Below are 18,852 nucleotides of genomic sequence, written 5' to 3'. Positions count from 1 at the left end.
TGACTGCGACGTCCTGTCTGGGCAAAGCGAGTGCGGACCCGCTAGTAGTGCAGTGCCCATTACCTGCGAGGGCGTGGGTCGTGACTGAGGAGAGTGAGTGAGTGTGTGTGTGTGTGTGTGTGTGTGAGAGAGAGTGCTCGGGAAGATGGGACAGAGGAACAGTAAGCTCTCTGAACCCATGGGTGGCTCGCAGGTAAAGCTACCAGACATACCTCCAGATAGCCCCCTAGGTTTAATGTTAAAACATTGGGGTGATTTTTCCTCTAGACAAGGAAAGAGTAAGGTGAAAATGGTGCATTGTTGTATGGAGGTGTGGGGAGGAAAGCAGATAAGGGCAGATCAGTTGTTCTGGCCAGTACTCAGGTCCTTTGAGAATTGTATCTGCCAGGCTCTAAATGTTTATGTGAATGAAAAACAACCTTTTATTCTGGAAGAGGGCAAGTATGCTAAATTATGGGTAGGGTCCGAGACTCAGAACTTTTTGTTTGTCCAAAAAAGTAGTTAGAAAAAAGAATAAAACAGAGGAGGACATTACATACTGTCCCCCAGCTTATGTTCCCCCCAAACAGAATCCAGTGGCTCCCCCGGAGCAAGCTGAATCTGAGCTGGGAGACGAACCTGAATCTGAACCCCTAGACTTCCCTAGGGAAGAAACAAGGAGAATCACTTGAAGGCAAACTAGGCAGGAGAGCAGTCATGGAAGGAAACTTTTCCCCTCAAGTGAAATACCAGTAGCTACTGGGGGACCAAACCCAGGAGTTGGATATATTTCAGTTCCTCTAAATTCAGGAGATGTGAGAAAATTTAAAAAGGAGATGGGGAATTTGCTAGAGGATCCTTCAGGGGTCTCCGAGAGGCTAAATCAATTTTTGGGTCCCAGCCTCTACACCTGGGATGAAATACAGGCAATTTTGGGCATACTATTTGCAGCAGAAGAGAGGGATATGGTTAGGAGGGCAGGTATGCAGATTTGGGATCAGCAACACCAGGCTGGCCCAGGAGCAGATATAAAGTGGCCCTTCCAGCAGCCCAATTGGAATAATCAGAACCAGGAACATCATACTCACATGGCAGATTTGCGAACCATTATTATTCAAGGGATTAGAGAATCTGTGCCTCGGGGACAGAATATTAATAAGGCTCATAACGAGCAACAGCGGAAAGACGAGACTCCTACCGAGTGGTTAGAGAGACTACGCAAAAAGTTACAGTGATATTCAGGATTAGACCTTGCTACCCCTGTGGGGCAAGCTCTCCTGAAAACGCAGTTTGTGGCGACGTCCTGGACAGATATTCGAAGGAAACTAGAGAAGTTGGAGGACTGGCAGGAGAGAGGATTAGATGAATTATTAAGAGGAGCTCAGAAAGTATACATAAGGAGGGAGGAGACACAGAAGAGGCAAGCTAGACTTCTGGCAGACGCGGTAAGGGAAGGACAGAAGGGGGCCTTCCAGGCAAAGAGAAGAGGAAGTATTCCTTGGGCAGGGGATGCGCCTCGACCTAACCAGATGAGACCCAGAGATATGAAGACAGTAGAAACATAGAGTGCTTCTACTGTCTTCATATCTCTGGGTCTCATCTGGTTAGAATGCTTCTACTGTCACAAAAAGGGACACATGAAGAAATACTGTAAGAGGAGAATCCAGGACGAGAAAATGTTTAAGGAGGACTGAGGGGGTCAGGGGCTCTATGTGCTGGGGACCCTGAAGGGAAGGGAGCCCTTGATAAAATTGAAATTGGGTCCTCAGTGTCAGGAAACAGAATTTTTGGTAGACTCTGGAGCGGAAAGATCAACTGTCCAATATATGAACACCTTGAGGATGTTCTTTATCCTCGGAGAAGCTACAAGTAATTGGAGCAAAAGTTAAAGGTAAGTTATTTACCTTTAAGGTAAATGTCATAAAGCAGGTAGAAATAGAATCACCTAGTACCTATGGATTTCGGTCCTTTTTATTGGTACCTGAAGCAGAATATAATTTGCTGGGAAGAGATTTGATTGTGGAGTTAGGAATAAATTTGGAAGTAAAAGACAGAGAATTAACTGTCAAACTATGTACTCTAATGATAGAAGATGAGGCTAAAATTAACCCAAAAGTTTGGTATACTCCAGAATCAGTAGGGAAGTTAGATAGAAAACCCTTTGAAGTGACTATAAAAGACCCAGAGATCCCGGTTAGGATAAAACAATACCCCATTTCACAGGAAGGTAAATTAGGGCTACAACCTGAAACTGAGTGATTAATATCTAAAGGGCTATTAGAACCCTGTATGTCTTCCTATAATACTCCTATACTCCCTGTAAAAAAAAACCTGATGGCACATACAGATTGGTCCACAACTTAAGGGAAATTAATAAGAGAACAATTACCCATTTCCCAGTAGTGGCAAACCCATATACCCTGCTCAGTCAATTGAACCCAGAATTTAAGTGTTATAGTGTAATTGATTTAAAGGATGCTTTTTGGACCTTGAGCAAGTACTAAAAACTTATGAACCAAATCCACAGGTAACCTTAGTACAATACTTGCTATTAGCTGGAACAGACAAGGAGATGGTTAGACAGGAGAGCAGTAAACTATTAAATTTCTTGAGTTTAAAGGGGTTGAAAGTTTCAAAGGCAAAATTACAATTTACAGAAGAGGAAGTGAAGTATTTGGAACATTGGTTAAGCAAGGGAAATAAGAAATTAGATCCAGAACGAGTAAATGGGATTTTACCTTTAAAAACCCCAAGAAGCAAGAGGCAGGTGGGGCAGATTTTAGGGCTGCTAGGATACTGTCGATAATGGATTGAGAATTATAGTAGTAAGGTAAAGTTTTTATACCAGAAACTAGTACAAGATGGATTAATAAAGTGGAGCCAGGAGAATGAGCAAAGACTAGAAGATATAAAGGTAGATCTTATTAATGCACCAGTGTTAAGCTTACCTGATACAAAAAGATAAAATGTTTTTTTTTATAAATACAAAGGGACTGCTTTTGGAGTACTGACCCAGGAAAGGGCCGGGAAAAAGAAGCCAGTGGGATACTTTTCAAAGCTCTTAGATCCTATTAGCCATGGGTGGCCCACCTGTCTACAAGCAATAGTTGTTGTAGCTCTGTTAGTAGAAGCAGGGAAGATTACCTTCAGGTATGAATTAAAAGTTTATACTCCACATAATGTAAGGGGAGTGCTACAACAAAAAGCAGATAAGTGGATTACAGACACTAGACTATTGAAATATGAAGGAATCCTAATACATTCTCCTCTATTAGAAATAGAAACTACAAGTTTATAGAACCCTGCTCCTTTCTTATATGGGGAACCGGATGACAATTTAACCCATGATTGTATCCAGTGTATAGAGTATCAGATTAAAATACAGGAGGACTTAGAAGAGGAGGAGTTATTAGAGGTGGAAAAATTATTCGTAGATGGCTCCTTCCGGGTGGTAGAAGGAAAACGAAGATCAGGGTATGCTATAATAGACGGGAAAACATTTACAGTAATTGAATTGGGACCACTGAATAAAACGTGGTCAGCTCAGGCCTGTGAATTGTATGCAGTCCTTAGAGCCCTATGAATGTTAAAAGGAAAAATTGGGACCATCTATACAGATTCAAAATATGCATATGGGGTAGTCCATACCTTTGGAAAGACACAGGAGGAAAGAGGACTGGTAAACTCACAAGGGAAAGAGTTGATCCACGAGTAAGACAGACTCTAAGCGCAATAAGGGAACCGAAGAAAATCGCAGTAGTACACGTAAAAGGCCACCAGAGTGGGATTCAGCTCAAATAAGGGGAAATAATTTCGCTGATGAAGAAGCGAAGAGTGGCCTTATTGATCCTAAAGGAAATACAGGCTGATAGTCCCCGAAAAGAAACAAGAGAGGCTAAAAGCTTTACTATACAAGAGAAAGAAAGGCTCCGACAAATGGAGGTTGAGGAAAAGGAGGGAAAATGGTTACTACTTGATGGAAGAGAGGTAATCCCTAAAGGGCTAGCTTGGAGAATATTAGGAGAATTTCATAAGCAGACTCACTGGGGAGTTCAAGCCTTGATGGACCAATCCACAACTAAATATATGTGTATAGGCATTTATAGTATAGCCAAATGAATTGTGTAGACAGCTGTACGATCTGTAGGAAAGTAAATAAACAACAACTGAGGGGAAAAAAGTACAAGGAGGAAGGGAATTGGCTGTTAGACCATTCACTAAAATACAAATAGACTTCACAGATCTTCCAAAGGTTGGAAGATATAAATACTTATTGGTAATAGTGGACCATTTAACATGTTTTGTGGAAGCCTACCCCCCTGCTAGGGCAACAGCCCAGAGAGTAGTTAAGACACTGTTCAAACATATTATCCCCAGATATGGGAACACTGAAGCTATAGATTCAGATAGAGGCCCTCACTTTGTATCAAAAGCAGTGACAGAAGCCTTAGCTCCTATGGGGACCAAATGGAACTATCACATCCCATGGAACTCACAGAGCTCTGGAAAAGTAGAAAGGATGAACAGGGAAATTAAAAAACTGCTTATGAAATTAATGATTGAAACCAAGATGCCCTGGGTTAAGTGTTTGCCCCTGGCACTACTTAATTTAAGAACACAGCCAAGAACAGATACTGGAGTATCCCCTTTTTAAATGTTATATGGAACGCCATATGATTTAGAACTCCCATTGGGACACCCCAAGGTAGAAGAAAAATTACTACAGGAATACTTAATTGGAATTAATAAGAGAAGGAATGAAATAATAAAGGACTGGAAACAGTCCCCACCAAATCAGTCCAGGAAGCAAGGTGCTAATTAAAATGTGGAAAGAGTCATCTTTAACTCCACGTTGGGAAGGGCCATTTCTTGTTTTACTAACAACAGGAACAGCAATCTGTGCAGCTGAGCGCAGATGGACCCATGTGAGCCGAGCGAAAGGACCAATCCATGATACAGGACCCCAGTGGGAGGTGTCCAAGACTTCAGACGATCTAAAAATCACTCTAAGGAAAAAGTAAAACTGTTTTTTTTTTATAACAGATGGACTAACTTAGTAATTTTATTGTATATCCAATGTTGAACACTGGTGAACTCACTCTTCCTATGGATACCCCTTAAGATATTTGGTAAAAACGACAATTTGAGATAATTTTGTGAGCAATTAAGAGGCTAAAACCCAAAAGGGCTGAAAGATAGAGATTGGGAAGACTCATAAGGCAAGGGAAATGGAGGTTCCCCTGAAGAATATGACTGCTGCCGAGAAGATCATACACCTCGCTGCTCTAAGCAAAAGAGTAGGCGAGGAAGGCAGAGGCGTACAATGGTGGGGCTATGAGAATGACCTCTGGGGTGAAATCGCCTTGACCTTTGTCTCCTAATCTGGAAGGCCTCACAAAGCAATACTGAAAGTGCTCACTGTATAAATTGGAAGAAACTAAGAAATAACTAGGGGTATTCATTCTGGAAAATGAGTGCACCAACAATAGTGACAATATTGTTATGAGTTACAATGGTGAGGACGGACAAAAACCCCCACCAGCTGTTTAAATGGACACTTATAAGGGTTGATGATTCTCAAATTATTGCCACAAATGTTACAGTAGGGGCACCATTATTCGATGTTAGTTTGTGAATTGATATTTTCCAGTATTAGATTTCTAACTGTGAATTGGGCACCAAAGTGTGAATGTTGTGTTTTACTCTTCAGAGGGAATGGTGGTAAAACCTGGGACTTGTGTGAGTCTAACAATTGAAATACAAAAACCACAAGTTCAGGGATGGATAACGGGAAAAATTTGTGGAGTAAGAGCATGGGAACGTGAACATGATAGGGGAAGTATAATACAAATTTGTAAAGAAGTAGTACAATCTTCACCTCAGACTGTAGGGCCAAATAGGGTTATAAAAGGACCATTGGGTTCTCAAATGGATTCTAATTTGAATATTGGCAGTAGTTCAAAGAAAATAAATCCTTCTGTAACACCCTTAGAACAGAAAACTACTCAGAGCTTGCTATGGAAAATGGTATCAGCTTCATATGAGATTTTGGATGCTAGCCGTCTTAATGTGACTATGGCATGTTGGCTTTGTTATGATATAAACCCCCCTTATTACAAAGCTATCAGAGTGAATTTCACCTACAGCCTGAGTGTAGAAGAAGCAGCTTCCCTATGCCAGCGGGGAGATAGGAGGGAGGGACTAACCATGAAACATGTCACAGGCTCAGGGGCGTGTATAGGGCGAGTACCAAAAGGGAAGAAATCACTTTGTGGTTACTTTCAAATGTCAATAGTTGAAACAGATAAGAAATGGGTAATTCCAGTGCCAGGAGCTAAATGGATATGTTCAAAGGCATGTAAAAAAGAGAGAGCCTATCATTGCAATAACTATAGCAACTTTATTGGGACTCGGAGTGATTGGAACAGGGACTGGAGTTACCTCATTAATACAACAAGATAAAAAGTACACTTCATTGAGAAGTGGTGACTCGGTTTGATGAACAAAATGAAAAAAAGGGGGAACTGTGGTAAAAGTTAATTTTGTACTTGTTAATCAAACTGACTCAAAATAGATATGTCAATGTTTTTCTGGGAACTGTGTAGTTTGTAAAAGTCTTGAAACAGATATATCAATATTTTGTCTGGAAACTATGTAGTTTGTGCAAATTGGAGCCACAGCACTTAGTTCTCACATCCTGTACAGTGGACAGCAGATAACAGTGACCTTCTGAGAAACCGTGAGAAATATGTGGAAATCTCCTCTTGAGTGCACATGATCTGAGCTGAGGAAGACCACGGCCTTCATCACCTCGACCACCAGGAGGCAGAGAACGACCCCCTGGTAACGGCCGGCGCAGCCGCAGAAAAAGACATGAATGCGGAAATAAGAGACAATAAAAGGAAGGGATGGGAGGGTCCACGTTGTGCGCCTCTGGTGGAGCGGAGACCCCCGTCCGCCCGGCGCTGTTTCGCTCGTTCATTGCTTGCTTAATAAATTCCTAACTGAATTGGTATCGATTGGCGCGTACCTTTCTCATAGCACCCGTCATAGGTGGGGAGGCGGCACGGGGCACTCACCCACAAACAGCAGCAGGTTCCCCTGCAGCTTCGCCAGCTTCTGCGCGGCAAACGCAGCGCCGCTGCGTGCGGGAACGGCGACCCAGGGCGGGCCCGGCCGCGGTGCCGTCAGGGCCGGGGGCAGCACCCGACCCCCCCCGGCTCCGCACACCTCCGGCGTTGGGGGGACAAGCCGTCCTCCCCCCGCCTCGGCCCGAGGTACGCCGTGCCGCGGCCGCCCCTTCCGGCACTGCAATGGCGGAGCCGTCGGGCGTGCTGCGGGCCGGCCCGGGCCGCTACTTCTGCTACTGCCGCCCCGCGCCTGGCCCCGGCTCGGCCGCCACCGTGTAGTAAGTGCCCTGCGGGGCGGTGTGCGGGGCAACGGGGTGACGGGGCCCGGCCTGAACCGCTGCTCCGCAGTGTGACCGACGCGCTGGAGGTGTGGGCCGGGCGGCTCGGCGGAGACGCGCCGGAGAACGGCGTCGCGGAGCTCAGGTGGGCTCCCGGCGGGGGAGGGGACCCGGGACCTCCGTCCGTCCGTCCTCCGCCGGGCTGCGGGTCCCGGCTCACCGCGCTCCCGTCCAGCAGGACAGCGCTGGGCCGCGGGACCGTCTCGCTGGAGCTGCGGGACGGGGCGGCCACGCTGCAGCTGCGGGAGGGGCGCGACGCTCTGCTGCTTTCCCGGCTGCCCGCTGCCGAGGCGCGGCCGCAGCTCCAGGCGCTGCTCTTCGCTATGGCCGCCCGCGTCCGGGACCTGGAGGAGCGCCTGGAAGGTGCGGCTGCGGGACGGGGCAGAGAGAAAGGGGCGAGCGGCTCGTGGTCGTCGGAGAGGCCCCCATGGAAATGGGGGGGAGTGGGGGGCCGGGGGGGAAGGGGAAGGGGAGGGTGGGGGGTTATAGCATCCGGCCTCTTCTGTTGGGGGCTGACGTGCGCCGTTGTAGAGCACTTCGGCCAGGAGATGTCCCGCGTGGAAGTCGCATACAGAAGCACGGCCGTGTCCCCGCGGCACCGCCCCGGCACCTCCTGAGTGCCCCACCTGAGGGGGAGGCCCCCGGGTGGAGGTGGGCCGGAGGAGGGCTCCCTGTGGCCATGCTGGGCGGGGAACTGTTGGGCAGGGAATTGCAGAGCAGACGCTGGCACGAGCTTCGACTCCTGTTCCTGTCACACAGCGCTGGGCTCTTCCTACAGCCCCGAGAAGAACTCCACCCAGAACCAGCAGCCCCTCCTGCCAGGTGAGTGGTTCTGTGGGCTGTGCTGCACGCTTCTTTGCTTTCTCTTCCCCCGGAGGCTGCTGGGGCTGGGAGCCCCTCGGGGTGCTGAGCCTCCTCCACGTGGCTGCTGCCCCCACTGCTGTCAGTGCTCTCCCTGGTGCAGGAAGGGCAGTGCTCCTGAGGTGTCTGGTGCACCACTGGATAGGTTAGCGTGCCTGCCTGCAGGGGAGGGCCAACTCTGATGCTCTTCCAAACTAGAGGCCTTTGCAGCTCTCCCAGGCCTTCCTCACCCACTGTAACTGCTAGAGGTGCTCCCCAGGCTCAGAAGTGCCCTCAGTGCTGCCGGAGCTCCCTGCTGACCTCTTGCTTTCCCTGTCCCTCCCCCCTTGCTGAGGCAGACCCCAGCCCCAGGAAGAACAGGGCTGCTGGCTCCATTTTGCCAGCAAAGAGGAAGATCCCGGGAGAGTCCCTCATTAACCCTGGCTTCAAAAGGTATACTGTTCCACAGCCCAGTGCTGGGCCTGAGATTCACTGGGCCATGCTCTGTAGGATGCACAGCTTGGACTGGTATGTGACTCCCTGTGTCCTTTGCTAGCAAATCTGTTCCATCTGGAGTGGACTTCGAAGACTCATGATCTACACTGTCCTGTCCTCCCAACAGCAGCTTTGTCAGCCACATGTGGCCACTGAGGTCTCCCTGCACCCTGCCTCAATGTGGGTGTGATGCATGCAGGGCCAGGAACCCTGAGGGGCAGGTGGGACCTGCAGGCAGCACCAGGTGGACGCAGGGTCTCCTTGGCTGTGCTGGGACATGGCCTTGGGGACAGGTGAGGCAGCAGTGACAAAGTGGTGGCTTTTTGCCTTGCAGCTTTTACCTGCTGACAGCTGCCACCCCTCTGCCCCACTTGCTATGAGTTGGTGCAGTTTTTAAAAGAGTATTGAAGGATTTTTTTAAAGGTTGTCTGTGCTTAGCTTATTGCCAGTAAAGCTGGTTTTGGCCAGTGGGTCTGGGTACCCGGCCAGCATGACAGTGTGGGTGTGTCATTTCATTCTATGCTTCTATTGCTCAGCAGCCAATTTCAGCTGAATCTGGAGGCTCAAGGGCTCCAAGGAGTGCACTTGGCCAGTTTTTTGCCGGTGGATGGGTTGGTGGTGTAGTGGCTGGTCACTCCAGACACGCTCCTGTCTTGCTTGCAAAGCCTTTATTGATTTCCAGGTGCTCTGATACATGGCTTGGACTTTCTCCACTTCATCCCCATCCCTGTCCCAAATGTGCTCCAGAGAGCTTCCTAGCAGCAAGTCCTTGTGGGACATTGTCCTCTGCTCCCCTTGCCAGGGCACTGATGATGGGGTGGGGTGTCACCACTGCAGTGTTGCTCCAGCTCCATTCGCGGGGCTTTGTGGAGGCTGTGCCAATTCCCCTCACCCTGTGCTGCTGCTCACAGGCACACTGCAGTGCCTGCTGTCCTGACCACAGCCCCGTTTTAGGCTGTTTGCGTGGTGGGAGGCTGCAGAGATGCCCACTGCAAATGTCTGCCCTCCAGGCAGCTTTTCCTCCCTAGCCCCCACTGTTTCCCTCAGCATTACCCAGTTCTGTTACAAGCAGTGCCCTTGACTGTACCCATCCTTAATGCTTGAGGGATCATAAGGGTGGGCCGAGGGTATCCCGGCCGGGCAGGGAGGGTGAAATAAGAAGCAAGAAAATGTTAGCAGGCTCAATATGAGACACCTCGGGTGCCAGCTGGGGAAATTTGGGTGCTGATGCTCTGCTCTCCCAAGCATGTGTGGGCAGGATGGCGGTGGGAGCAGCAGGACCAGGTGGGCACCAAGCTGCTGCTGCCTGGCCCTGTGCCCACCTGGGAGTCTGCCCGGCTCACTGCGGGGACCGGACGACGGAGCGGTAGGCCTGCACAATCTCCTCACTGCTGGGGCAGGTGTATCTGAACTCCTTGGTTTCACCAGCGTTGTTAAGGTAGCGCCACACCGCCTGCAGGTCCTTGGGGATGCCAAAGCGGCGGTAATGCTGGCAGACAATCTGTGGGCAGAAACAGCCCATCACTGTGTGCCTGTGGAATCCCGGGGGGAGGGGCAGGAGCTGGTGGTGCTCACTGGAGGGAGTCAGGAGAGTGGCATTGGGCAAGAGGACATCACTGGCATGGCATAGGATGGAGGAGGGGTACCCAGTGCAAGATGCAGAGGGAGTGAGATCTGGGAAGGTGCTGTGCAGGGCCAGAGCTGTGGGGTGCCAGATAGGTGCCTGGGGGGGCACAGCAAGCAGGGGCATTGCACAGGGGAAAGGGAAGTTGCTGCAGGCAGGTGGAAAGTGAGTACCGAAGAGGAGGTGAGAATGTGGGGCAGGTGGCACAAAGGAGACAGGGCAAGGAGAAGAAAGAAGGATTATAGGTGGGACAGGCACCTGCACAATGTTGAGCTTGGGCAGCAGGTTGCAGTCAGCTAATGTGAGCTGGTCACCATCGAGGAAGCGGCGCTGGGAGGTGCGGAGGTGGGGCTCGCGGGCCAGCTCATGCTCCAGAGGTGTGCTCAGGTACTCATCCAGCTTCAGCAGGGCCTTCAGCAGGTTTCGCTGCAGTGCTGTGGGGTGACAGCAGTGTGCAGAGACAGGGCAGCAGGCAGACCCCCACATTAATAACTGTTCTTGCCTGGCTCAGGCTGGTGCTGCCTCTGCCCCCACGTGGCATGGCACAGCTCGGCCCGCCCCCCAGCTCCTCACCCTCATCCTGAGCAGGCACTGGGTTCTTGATGAAGGAGGAAAACTTGTGGAAGATGTCGTTTCCAGCCAGCCTTGACTCCTTGTACTGTGGAACCAGGCTGGGGAACCTGCAGTGACAAGGGCACAGCTGGGAAAAGAGGCAGCAGGGCTGGGACCTGCCACCCCTGCCCCTTCCTCAGCTTCTCCACCCCTCCTTAGCCCCTCTCAGGGCAGTGCTAGCCACTGACGTGGGGGGTGCCAGCCTGGCCTCCAGGAAGTCCTCGATGGTGACTGTGTCAGTTTTGGAGTCTCCATTGTAGAGCAGAACCGGCAGCTGGGCACCAGGCGCAAAGTCCTTCAGCACATCCAGTGCCCTGCGGGAGAGAGGTAGATGCTGACACCTGTGCTGCCCAGGGAACTGCAGCACACCGGGACCCCCAGTGTCTTGGGCAAAAGGATGAGGCGGTTTCTCGGGGGCTCCTGCCCTGTGTCAGCTCCGCCCAAGAAGTGCCCGCCGCCCTCCCTTAGAGCAGTGGTGGGCAGCCAGGGCGTAACAGCAGCTCTCCTCAGCCCTTTACCCGCGTGGTGGTACCTCCCCGCAGCTCCCCGGCCAGAGCACGGGGCAGGACTGTCCAACCCCAACCTCTGGCCGGCAGCGCGTGGCGGGTACCGCTCACCTCTTCGTGTCCACGGTGGTGAGGGTGAAGGGCACCCCTTTAAGCAGCAGCACCATGAAGAGCCGCTGGCAGAAGGGGCAGTGCCCCACGCTCTCTCCGTCCTCGCTCGCCTACGGGCAAAGGCAGAGCTCAGCCGCCGCGCTCCGGTGCAGCTCCCGGGGCAGCGGTCGGACGCCGATGGCAATTCTGGCTGCCCCGGCGTTCCCAGGCAGCAGCAGCAGCAGCTGCTCCCTGGCCCCGGGCGAGTCCTCACCTTGACGAAGAGCTGGATCTGGGGCTTCTCGTCCATGCTGGGAGGCGGCTGAGCGGTGACTGTGCCGCGAGTGCCCGTACCAGAGCTGCCGCCCCTCCCAACCCACATTCCTGCCCGGGGTGCTCCCGCTCCTACGTACGCGTGGCCCCACGTAAGAGGGGCCACCCCGTCGCGGGGCCCCGCGACCGCAGCGGAGCGGCAAAGGGAGGCTCTGCTCGGGGAGACTGTGCCCCACGGCGCGCAGTGCTTTCCCTTCCCCCTCCTCCTGCCCACCCCCCACCATCCCCGCATCGGCTCCGGGCGATGCAGCAGCGCCGTGCCCACGCCGTGCCCCTGCACCCCCCCGCCCTGCCCGGGGCACTGTGAGCCTCGCCGGCTCCAGTTATTTTTTATTTAAAACAATCATTATTTTCACATTTCATCCTTCTCGTTTTTCGTTTGCTAGCAATGTACAGGCTCCTCCGAAGCACCCCCACCCATCGAGGTGCCCCACGCTCGGGGCTGCGCGTGGCACAGGAGCCGCTCCTGCGGGGGGGCGGGGCGAGCTGGGAAGCGGGGCCAAATTCAAGAAAGCAAACACTGTTAAGGCAGCGGGCACCCCGCCTTGGGCAACGCGCTGTTCCAGCGCAACTGCCGTGGGGCACCAGACTGCACGGCCCCCCCGCACCTGGAGCAGGGAGGGCACGCGGCCCCCAGGCTCTGCTGGGCACTCTTTGAGGGGCACGACGGCTTTGCTGAGCACCCAAGGACAGTGAGATGGCACCGGCAGGGAGTGCTGGGGTGGGAGGGTTTCTCCTTGCGAGCAGCCACAGCAGCAGGGCAGCTGTGGGATGAAGACACGGCCCTGTGCCTACCCGTGGTGCCTGAGCTGTGACCCCCTCCCAGGTCACACCTGGAGGCCTGCACAGTTCGCTGCTCCCCCAGCACCTGCTCCTTTACCCCCTGCACCACCCAGGGACCAGCCAGTTTCCAGTATGCCATAAAAAATAAATGGTCTGAAAAATCTGAAAATAGAATTCATCTCTCCCCCCACTCCCCCCCAGTTTTTCCCCTATTGAAAATACTGTATATTGTATCACAACCTCTAGTAGGTGGCACACGGGACTGGCAAGCTCCAGTGGGCTGTGGGCACAGCAGAGGGCAAGGTGGCACCTGCTCCCACCCTGTGCTCCTGTCCTTGAGCTCCATCCCATACCCCCATGGCACTGCCCCCAAAAGTGAGCTCAAAGTGCCCCACTGCACACCTGGCAGGAGGTGGGCATGGGCAGAACAGTGTGGGCAGCCAGGCATGGCCACCTCGGGGAGGGGGGTGGGAGCCCTGCGGTGCAGAGAGGTGGCCAGGTTAGCAGTACAGGCTCAGCAGTCACCCCTGCTTTGGGCATGGCTGTGGACTGCAGAAAAGCTGCAGTCTGGGGGTGCTGGGCACAGCCCCCTGTGGATGACAAGGTGGTAGGACCCTCTGCAGAAAGGAGGGGTGCTGCCACCCTGATGGTGCCCACTCCAGCCCTGGCTGATGCTGCACACAGATGGGCACTGCTGCTGCTGCCTTTCCCTGCCCAGCAGCTCAGACACTGCTGCCCGGCTGACCAGTTCCCAGGGGGGCTGCCCTGCCCTCACCCTTCGAGGTTGTTTCCAGGCTAGAAGCCATCCTGTGTGCAGCAGCCCCCTCTCAGTGCTCCCAGTGAACCAACACTCCCACACTGGAACACAGAGAACAGGATGGGTGGCACAGCTGCAGCACTGCCCTGTGCATGCCGGAGTGGAGGGAGCAATGGCTAACAGGGCAGGGTGGGAGGCTGGAGGACACGGTTAGGGGCAGAGGGGACAAATAGCTGGTGCCAGCATATTCAATACCCTGTGAAATACTCCTCTGCCCCACCACGTGCCTCTTGGTGTGGGTGCCAGTGCCCTGCCCCAGGGATGGCTCTGAGTGCCCAGAGCAAGCTGGGGAACGCAGGGCAGAGCAGGCCCAGCATCATGCCCCAGTCAGGAGCAGCCTGGGGCAAGGCAGTGAGTTGGGGGCCCAGGGGGGTGAGGGCACAGCAAGGTCCTGGCAGCAGCACCGGCAGCAGTGACCAAACTAGGGCGAAGCACCAGAGCTCTGGCCCCTGCCATGCTGGGCCACTGACCCCCCTGTGATGACCCCCCTGTGATGCCACGGCCAGCACCAAGCCCAGCAAGCACAGGAAATGAGGAGAAAGCTGCAGTCCTTCCTCTGACCACACAAGGGCCAGGCCTGGGCTGAGATGGAGCACAGGCATTCTCATGGCCAGGAGTCCCTGGGGTGGGTGCAGTGTAGCTGTCCAAGGGCACCGCGCTCACCAGCATCCTCCCCATCCTGGGATGTGTGGGGCTGATGGCAACGGCATCATGTCCTCTTCACAGTCTGTTCGTGGCATGTGGCAGCCTGGCAAGCTGGTGAGGACGGCAGCCCCAGGAGTGGCATGGGGACATACCCCTGGAGCTGAAGGAGACAAGGCTGGCTGGGGCTGGCAGCTTGCAGGGTCCGTCAGGGCTGGTGCTGTACCCACTGCATCTTCCTCAGCAGCAGGGCAGGTGGAGGAGGCCATCTACACCCCAACGCCAGCTGCGTCCGCTCGATGGGGGTGAAGGGAGGGGAAAGGTGAAAAGTGTTCGATGGTGTCACAGCCTGGGGATATGGCTCCCCCTCAGCTCCTCAGCACAGCGTGTCTGTGTTAAACGAGAGCTGAGCCTGGAGACACACAGATGGCAGGGCTCAGGGGGGGCTGCTCTGCCCAGGAGCTGGGGTGAGCCCCCAGATTCCTCCTCCCCTGATAATCACCTTTGGGTCTGCCTCCCTCCCCCCAGGCCTCAATTCCCCAGGATGAGAGCCCAGGCACAATGTTGGGGCCCCATGACAAGGATAGAGATGAGAGTGGGGACACTGAGATGCCAGGGCTGCCTCTCACCCTCTCCTCCTCGAAGCTGATGAGGCCTTCATCATCTGTTTCCAGGTCCTCTTGCTCCTCCACCACCAGGGCCCGCAGCTCTGTGGGTGCAGCCCGTGGGCGCAGCAGGCTCAGCACACGCTCCCAGGGGGACTGCAGGGCACAGCTGGGGCTTGTCTCTTGCTGCTCCAGGTTGTCGCTTTGCTTCTTGGCAAAATTCACAAACACCTGGCAGGAAAAAGGGGTGAGAGCCCTACACCAAGTCTGCCCCTCACCTGGCATCTTTTCTGCTGTGACCCAGCCTCTGTGTGCCCCCAAGCTCCCAGCTCAGCACTCGCTCCTGTCCTGAAGGCCTCTGGCAGGCAAATGGGCACTGCTACCCTCCCTCAGCATGAGCACCCAGCCACTCATGCCATCCCCAGCCTCACGTTGTCCAGTGTGGTTTGGCTGACGGAGTAGTCCTCAATGCCCAGCACATCCACCACCTGCTCCATCTTGCTGAAGACCTGTGCAAGTGAGATCTGGTCCGACTTGAGCTGGTACTGAGCCTTAGTGTGGTGCCTCTCCTGCAAAGTCATTGAGGTCACATTGGAGCACACACTCCCCCCACTGCATCACATCACCCACATCCCCCTAGTTGAAGGGAGGATGAAGTCCCTTAGGGGATGAAGGCTGCTTCCACCATTACACGGGCTAAGAGAGATGGCACTGTCACTGCTGGGACCTTACCTTGAGGATGGCCTCAGGGAAGTTGCGGTTGAAGAACCTCACCACCTCCTTGACATTGAGGCTGGACTTTGTGCGCACTGTGATCATGTAGCCATCACCAAACCTGCAGAGGGACGGGGTGGTCCCCATGAGGCCCTACTACCCCACCTGCATCTCTGTGGGGAAAGACCAACCCCACAGACACCTGCCTGCCAAGGATACAGTGACTACACCCACTGGGGCTGCCCCAGTCCCGCTGCCCACTCTCCAAAGCACCTGCACAAAGGGCTGTAAGCTTGGGGTGGATGCCATGCTGTCACCCTGCCATGTGGTAACTGGCACCTCCTGGAAGGTTGCTGGACCCCCCCAGGCTCTTACCTGTTCTTCAGGTGCTGGATACTGCCAAGACATTTCAGCCGCCCGTTCACCATGATGGCCAGGCGGGTACAGAGCGCCTCACATTCCTCCATGCTGGGAAAAGAGGGCAGGCCTGAGCCTGGAAACAAGCAGCATGGGCAGCCAGAGAGGAGCTGCAGGCTGTGGCACACAGGGAGCCGAGCTTCTCAGGCCTTCAACTGATGCACTGGGGCCACCACCACCAGTGATGGGAGGCGGCAGCAGCAGGCTCCCTCCACTCTTGTGCCCTTTGCCATATGCTGTCCCCCAGAGGCTGAAGAGCCTCTCTCCCCCCCACCATTTGCCCACAGTGCCTGGAGGCACTGCAAGTGTTGCCTAAAGCCCCTCAGACCTGTGGGATGTGAGCACTACGGAGCGGCCTGTCTTAATGACATCCAGGATGAGGTTCCAGAGAAAGCGCCGTGCCTTGGGGTCCATCCCTGTAGTAGGCTCATCCTGTGGGACACATGGCACCCTCAGACAAGCCAGCTCTTGGGGGGAACCCCACAATAGCTTTCCCATTGCATAGGCACAGCTCTGCCTCTCTACCCCCCAGCTTAGAATGCTCATGGCAAAGCCCATGGGGTAGGCAGCCCCTCCCCAGGGCACTGTTTCACCCAGGACAGCTGCATGCTAGCCTGGGTCCACACCCAGTGGTATGGAATTGAGTGGGAACGTCGGTCTTATGAGGGGGGAATGAAGACCTCATGTCACAGGGAGCCAGGGGACCTGGGGCGCACCAGGAAGATGAAGGCTGGGTATCCGATCAGAGCGATGGCAGTGGACAGCTTCCTCTTGTTGCCTCCGCTGTAGGTGCTGGCAGGCTTGTCAGCGTACTTGGTCAGTTCGAGCTTCTTCAGTGCCCACTTCACCACCTGCAAGAAGCAGAGGGCTGTGGTCATCCTCCTGGGGCCCCAAACACCCCTGGGCAAAGGATGTGAAGAGCTGACAGAGGGCAATGGGCAAATAATCCTGTGGTAGCCCCTCACATAGCTCTGAGCACCACTGGGGCCTCCCAGCACCTGTGCTCAGCCCTGGACAGGGAGCACTGCTGGTGCTGCACTACCCTGGGGCAGCAGCAAGCAGAGTGGTGAGGGGGGCTACACCCATTTCGGGGCCCCCCAGTGATGGCTGAGATGCTGTTCCCAGAGCAGCAGAGCACCAGCCCTCAGGAACTGACAAACACCCGACCAAAACCCTACCCGCTCCTCGTCCTTCCAGGGGATGCCACGCAGGCGCGTGTAAAGTTCCAGGTGCTCCTGGGCTGTCAGCTCATCAAAGAGCGCGTCAAACTGGGGGCAGTAGCCCAAGCTCTGCTGGACCTGCAGGAGCTCCTTCAGGATGCTGTGAGAAGGACAGAGGGGCCAAAGGGAGAAGGAACACCAGGGTCAAAGACAGTGCACAGACAAGGATGGTTCATCAGGATGCAGGGCTGCACTGAGTCCCAGGGGTAGGCTCGTACTGCTTTTTCATGGGAAGCTCCAAAGCAGTCCTCATCCCATCCACAAGCAAGAGGGTGGCCCCAGCCAGCCCATGCCCCCATACCTGTGCCCGTTAACGAAGGCCTCTCCACCTGTTGTGCTCTCATCCCCTGTCAGCATCTTGAAGGTGGTGGTCTTTCCTGCACCGTTGACACCCAGCAGCCCAAAGCACTCCCCAGGCCGCACACCCACGCACAGCCGGTCCACAGCCAGGATGCGCCCTATCTTGCGGGACTTGTACACCTGGCAGGGCAGGGTGCTCAGCGTGGCATCCCCAGCCCAGCCCACATCCCTTGAATGCCCCCCTGCACCCCTGTGCCATACCCCCGGCCGTACCTTGGTGAGGTTCTCGATCTTCAGCATGTCGTTGTCAGCATCGCCGCGCAGAACGCGGTGCCGCTCATTGGCCACGTCGATGTCATCTTCGATGGGCTTGGTGGAGACTGGGAGCCGCCTGCAGAAGGGAGCAAGGGGCAGGGTGAGGTGCAAGCCCCCCTCCCCCACCCCTCCAGGGGCAGAGGCTGGGGACGGGTGGCAGGGACAGCACTGAGCTGAGGGTCCCACAGCAAAGCTTTGCCTCATTGCAAAGGGCTGGGGAGGCTGCAGCCAGTGAGAGCATGGCCCTGCACAGCCCTGCCACACTCACTGGGGCTTCCGGAAGAAGTTGTATTGGCACATGATGGTGATGAAGAAGCCGACAAAGCCTTCGATAGTCATGGCAACGAGCCCTCGTGTCACAATGTCCCATTCGAAGGGTGATTTCATTTTATCAAACTGCCCTAAGTGGGATGAAGAGCACAGGGCAGCTGGGGTACCTTTCCAGGAAGACATCCAGCCCATGTGCCCTCCTGCACAGCCAAAACCACAGCACCTGTCCAGAGGACAGGACCACCACCAGAACAGACCAGAGGTGATGTGGGTGATGCCCCTGCCCAAAGGGTCAGCAGCAAAACCAGATAGCAGCAGCTGCTATCTCAGTGCCACTTTCTCTATGTCTTAAGCTGAGCTGATATGCGACACTACCCTGCTTCTGCATTCCCTCCCCTGACACATTCCTGCAGCTGCCCAGGCTAGCTGGCATTGCTGGCACCACAGTTACAAGGCTTTCCATTCACAACGCATTTGTTGCTGAAATCACCCTGCGACTTTTCAACCTCAGTGGGGCGGATCAATCCAAGAATGGGTACTGAGTGGATGTGTCACATTCTGCTCCTAAATACTTCCTGTGATGCCAGCAGCACCAGAACTCTCTGATGTCAACTTAAAGCTGCAATTAGCTTACCGGTCGTTTTGGTAGGGCAATGCAGCTGTGCAAACAAGAGATTACATCTGGAACAAAGCAAACCCTGCATTCCCATCTCAGATCACTGCACAGTGCCCACACCACGGGCAGTGTGTGATGACAACAGCAATGTGCAGTTCTGCCAGGGCTCACAACCTTTGCTCTCTGCAGGCCTGATATGTGGAATG

The 18,852-nt window shown here is 54.3% G+C and overlaps 3 protein-coding genes across 5 annotated transcripts in view; 1 reads left to right on the top strand and 2 right to left on the bottom strand.

Moving 5' to 3' along the window:
• The first annotated feature begins 7,282 nt into the window (after positions 1 to 7,282).
• PAXX (PAXX non-homologous end joining factor) overlaps positions 7,283 to 18,852 on the top strand; it is a 291,630-nt gene continuing 280,060 nt past the window's right edge. The window contains exons 1-6 of one of the 2 annotated variants that reach the window (XM_065737754.1): positions 7,283 to 7,387; positions 7,458 to 7,532; positions 7,626 to 7,810; positions 8,207 to 8,269; positions 8,647 to 8,740; positions 8,844 to 9,037. In XM_065737754.1, the coding sequence (XP_065593826.1) occupies positions 7,293 to 7,387; positions 7,458 to 7,532; positions 7,626 to 7,810; positions 8,207 to 8,269; positions 8,647 to 8,740; positions 8,844 to 8,883 (552 nt within the window). In that variant the 5' untranslated portion in view covers positions 7,283 to 7,292 and the 3' untranslated portion in view covers positions 8,884 to 9,037. The remainder of the gene's footprint in view (positions 7,388 to 7,457; positions 7,533 to 7,625; positions 7,811 to 8,206; positions 8,270 to 8,646; positions 8,741 to 8,843; positions 9,038 to 18,852) is intronic. The other variant, XM_065737755.1, reaches the window with a different exon arrangement.
• CLIC3 (chloride intracellular channel 3) lies at positions 9,435 to 11,997 on the bottom strand. The gene is made up of 6 exons (XM_065737746.1): positions 11,889 to 11,997; positions 11,636 to 11,745; positions 11,207 to 11,332; positions 10,980 to 11,086; positions 10,665 to 10,840; positions 9,435 to 10,283 (listed from the first exon to the last, which is right to left on the bottom strand). The coding sequence occupies exons 1-6, from the start codon at positions 11,994 to 11,996 to the stop codon at positions 10,122 to 10,124; spliced, it is 789 nt and encodes a 262-aa protein (XP_065593818.1). The 5' UTR covers position 11,997; the 3' UTR covers positions 9,435 to 10,121.
• ABCA2 (ATP binding cassette subfamily A member 2) overlaps positions 14,038 to 18,852 on the bottom strand; it is a 31,367-nt gene continuing 26,552 nt past the window's right edge. Inside the window, exons 39-49 of one of the 2 annotated variants that reach the window (XM_065737727.1) lie at positions 18,029 to 18,161; positions 17,719 to 17,836; positions 17,447 to 17,625; positions 17,104 to 17,245; positions 16,642 to 16,776; positions 16,254 to 16,357; positions 15,884 to 15,976; positions 15,527 to 15,629; positions 15,226 to 15,363; positions 14,819 to 15,025; positions 14,038 to 14,601 (exon numbers count right to left, since the gene is read on the bottom strand). In XM_065737727.1, the coding sequence (XP_065593799.1) occupies positions 14,566 to 14,601; positions 14,819 to 15,025; positions 15,226 to 15,363; positions 15,527 to 15,629; positions 15,884 to 15,976; positions 16,254 to 16,357; positions 16,642 to 16,776; positions 17,104 to 17,245; positions 17,447 to 17,625; positions 17,719 to 17,836; positions 18,029 to 18,161 (1,388 nt within the window). In that variant the 3' untranslated portion in view covers positions 14,038 to 14,565. Of the gene's footprint in view, positions 14,602 to 14,818; positions 15,026 to 15,225; positions 15,364 to 15,526; positions 15,630 to 15,883; positions 16,002 to 16,253; positions 16,358 to 16,641; positions 16,777 to 17,103; positions 17,246 to 17,446; positions 17,626 to 17,718; positions 17,837 to 18,028; positions 18,162 to 18,852 lie in introns of those variants that run through there. The other variant, XM_065737726.1, reaches the window with a different exon arrangement.

The sequence above is a fragment of the Cyrtonyx montezumae genome, unplaced genomic scaffold, assembly GCF_038088225.1.
Source record: "Cyrtonyx montezumae isolate F1298 unplaced genomic scaffold, pur_monq_1.0 scaffold_20, whole genome shotgun sequence".
Lineage (NCBI taxonomy): Eukaryota > Metazoa > Chordata > Aves > Galliformes > Odontophoridae > Cyrtonyx > Cyrtonyx montezumae.
This window is presented reverse-complemented; position numbering and strand designations above follow the sequence as displayed.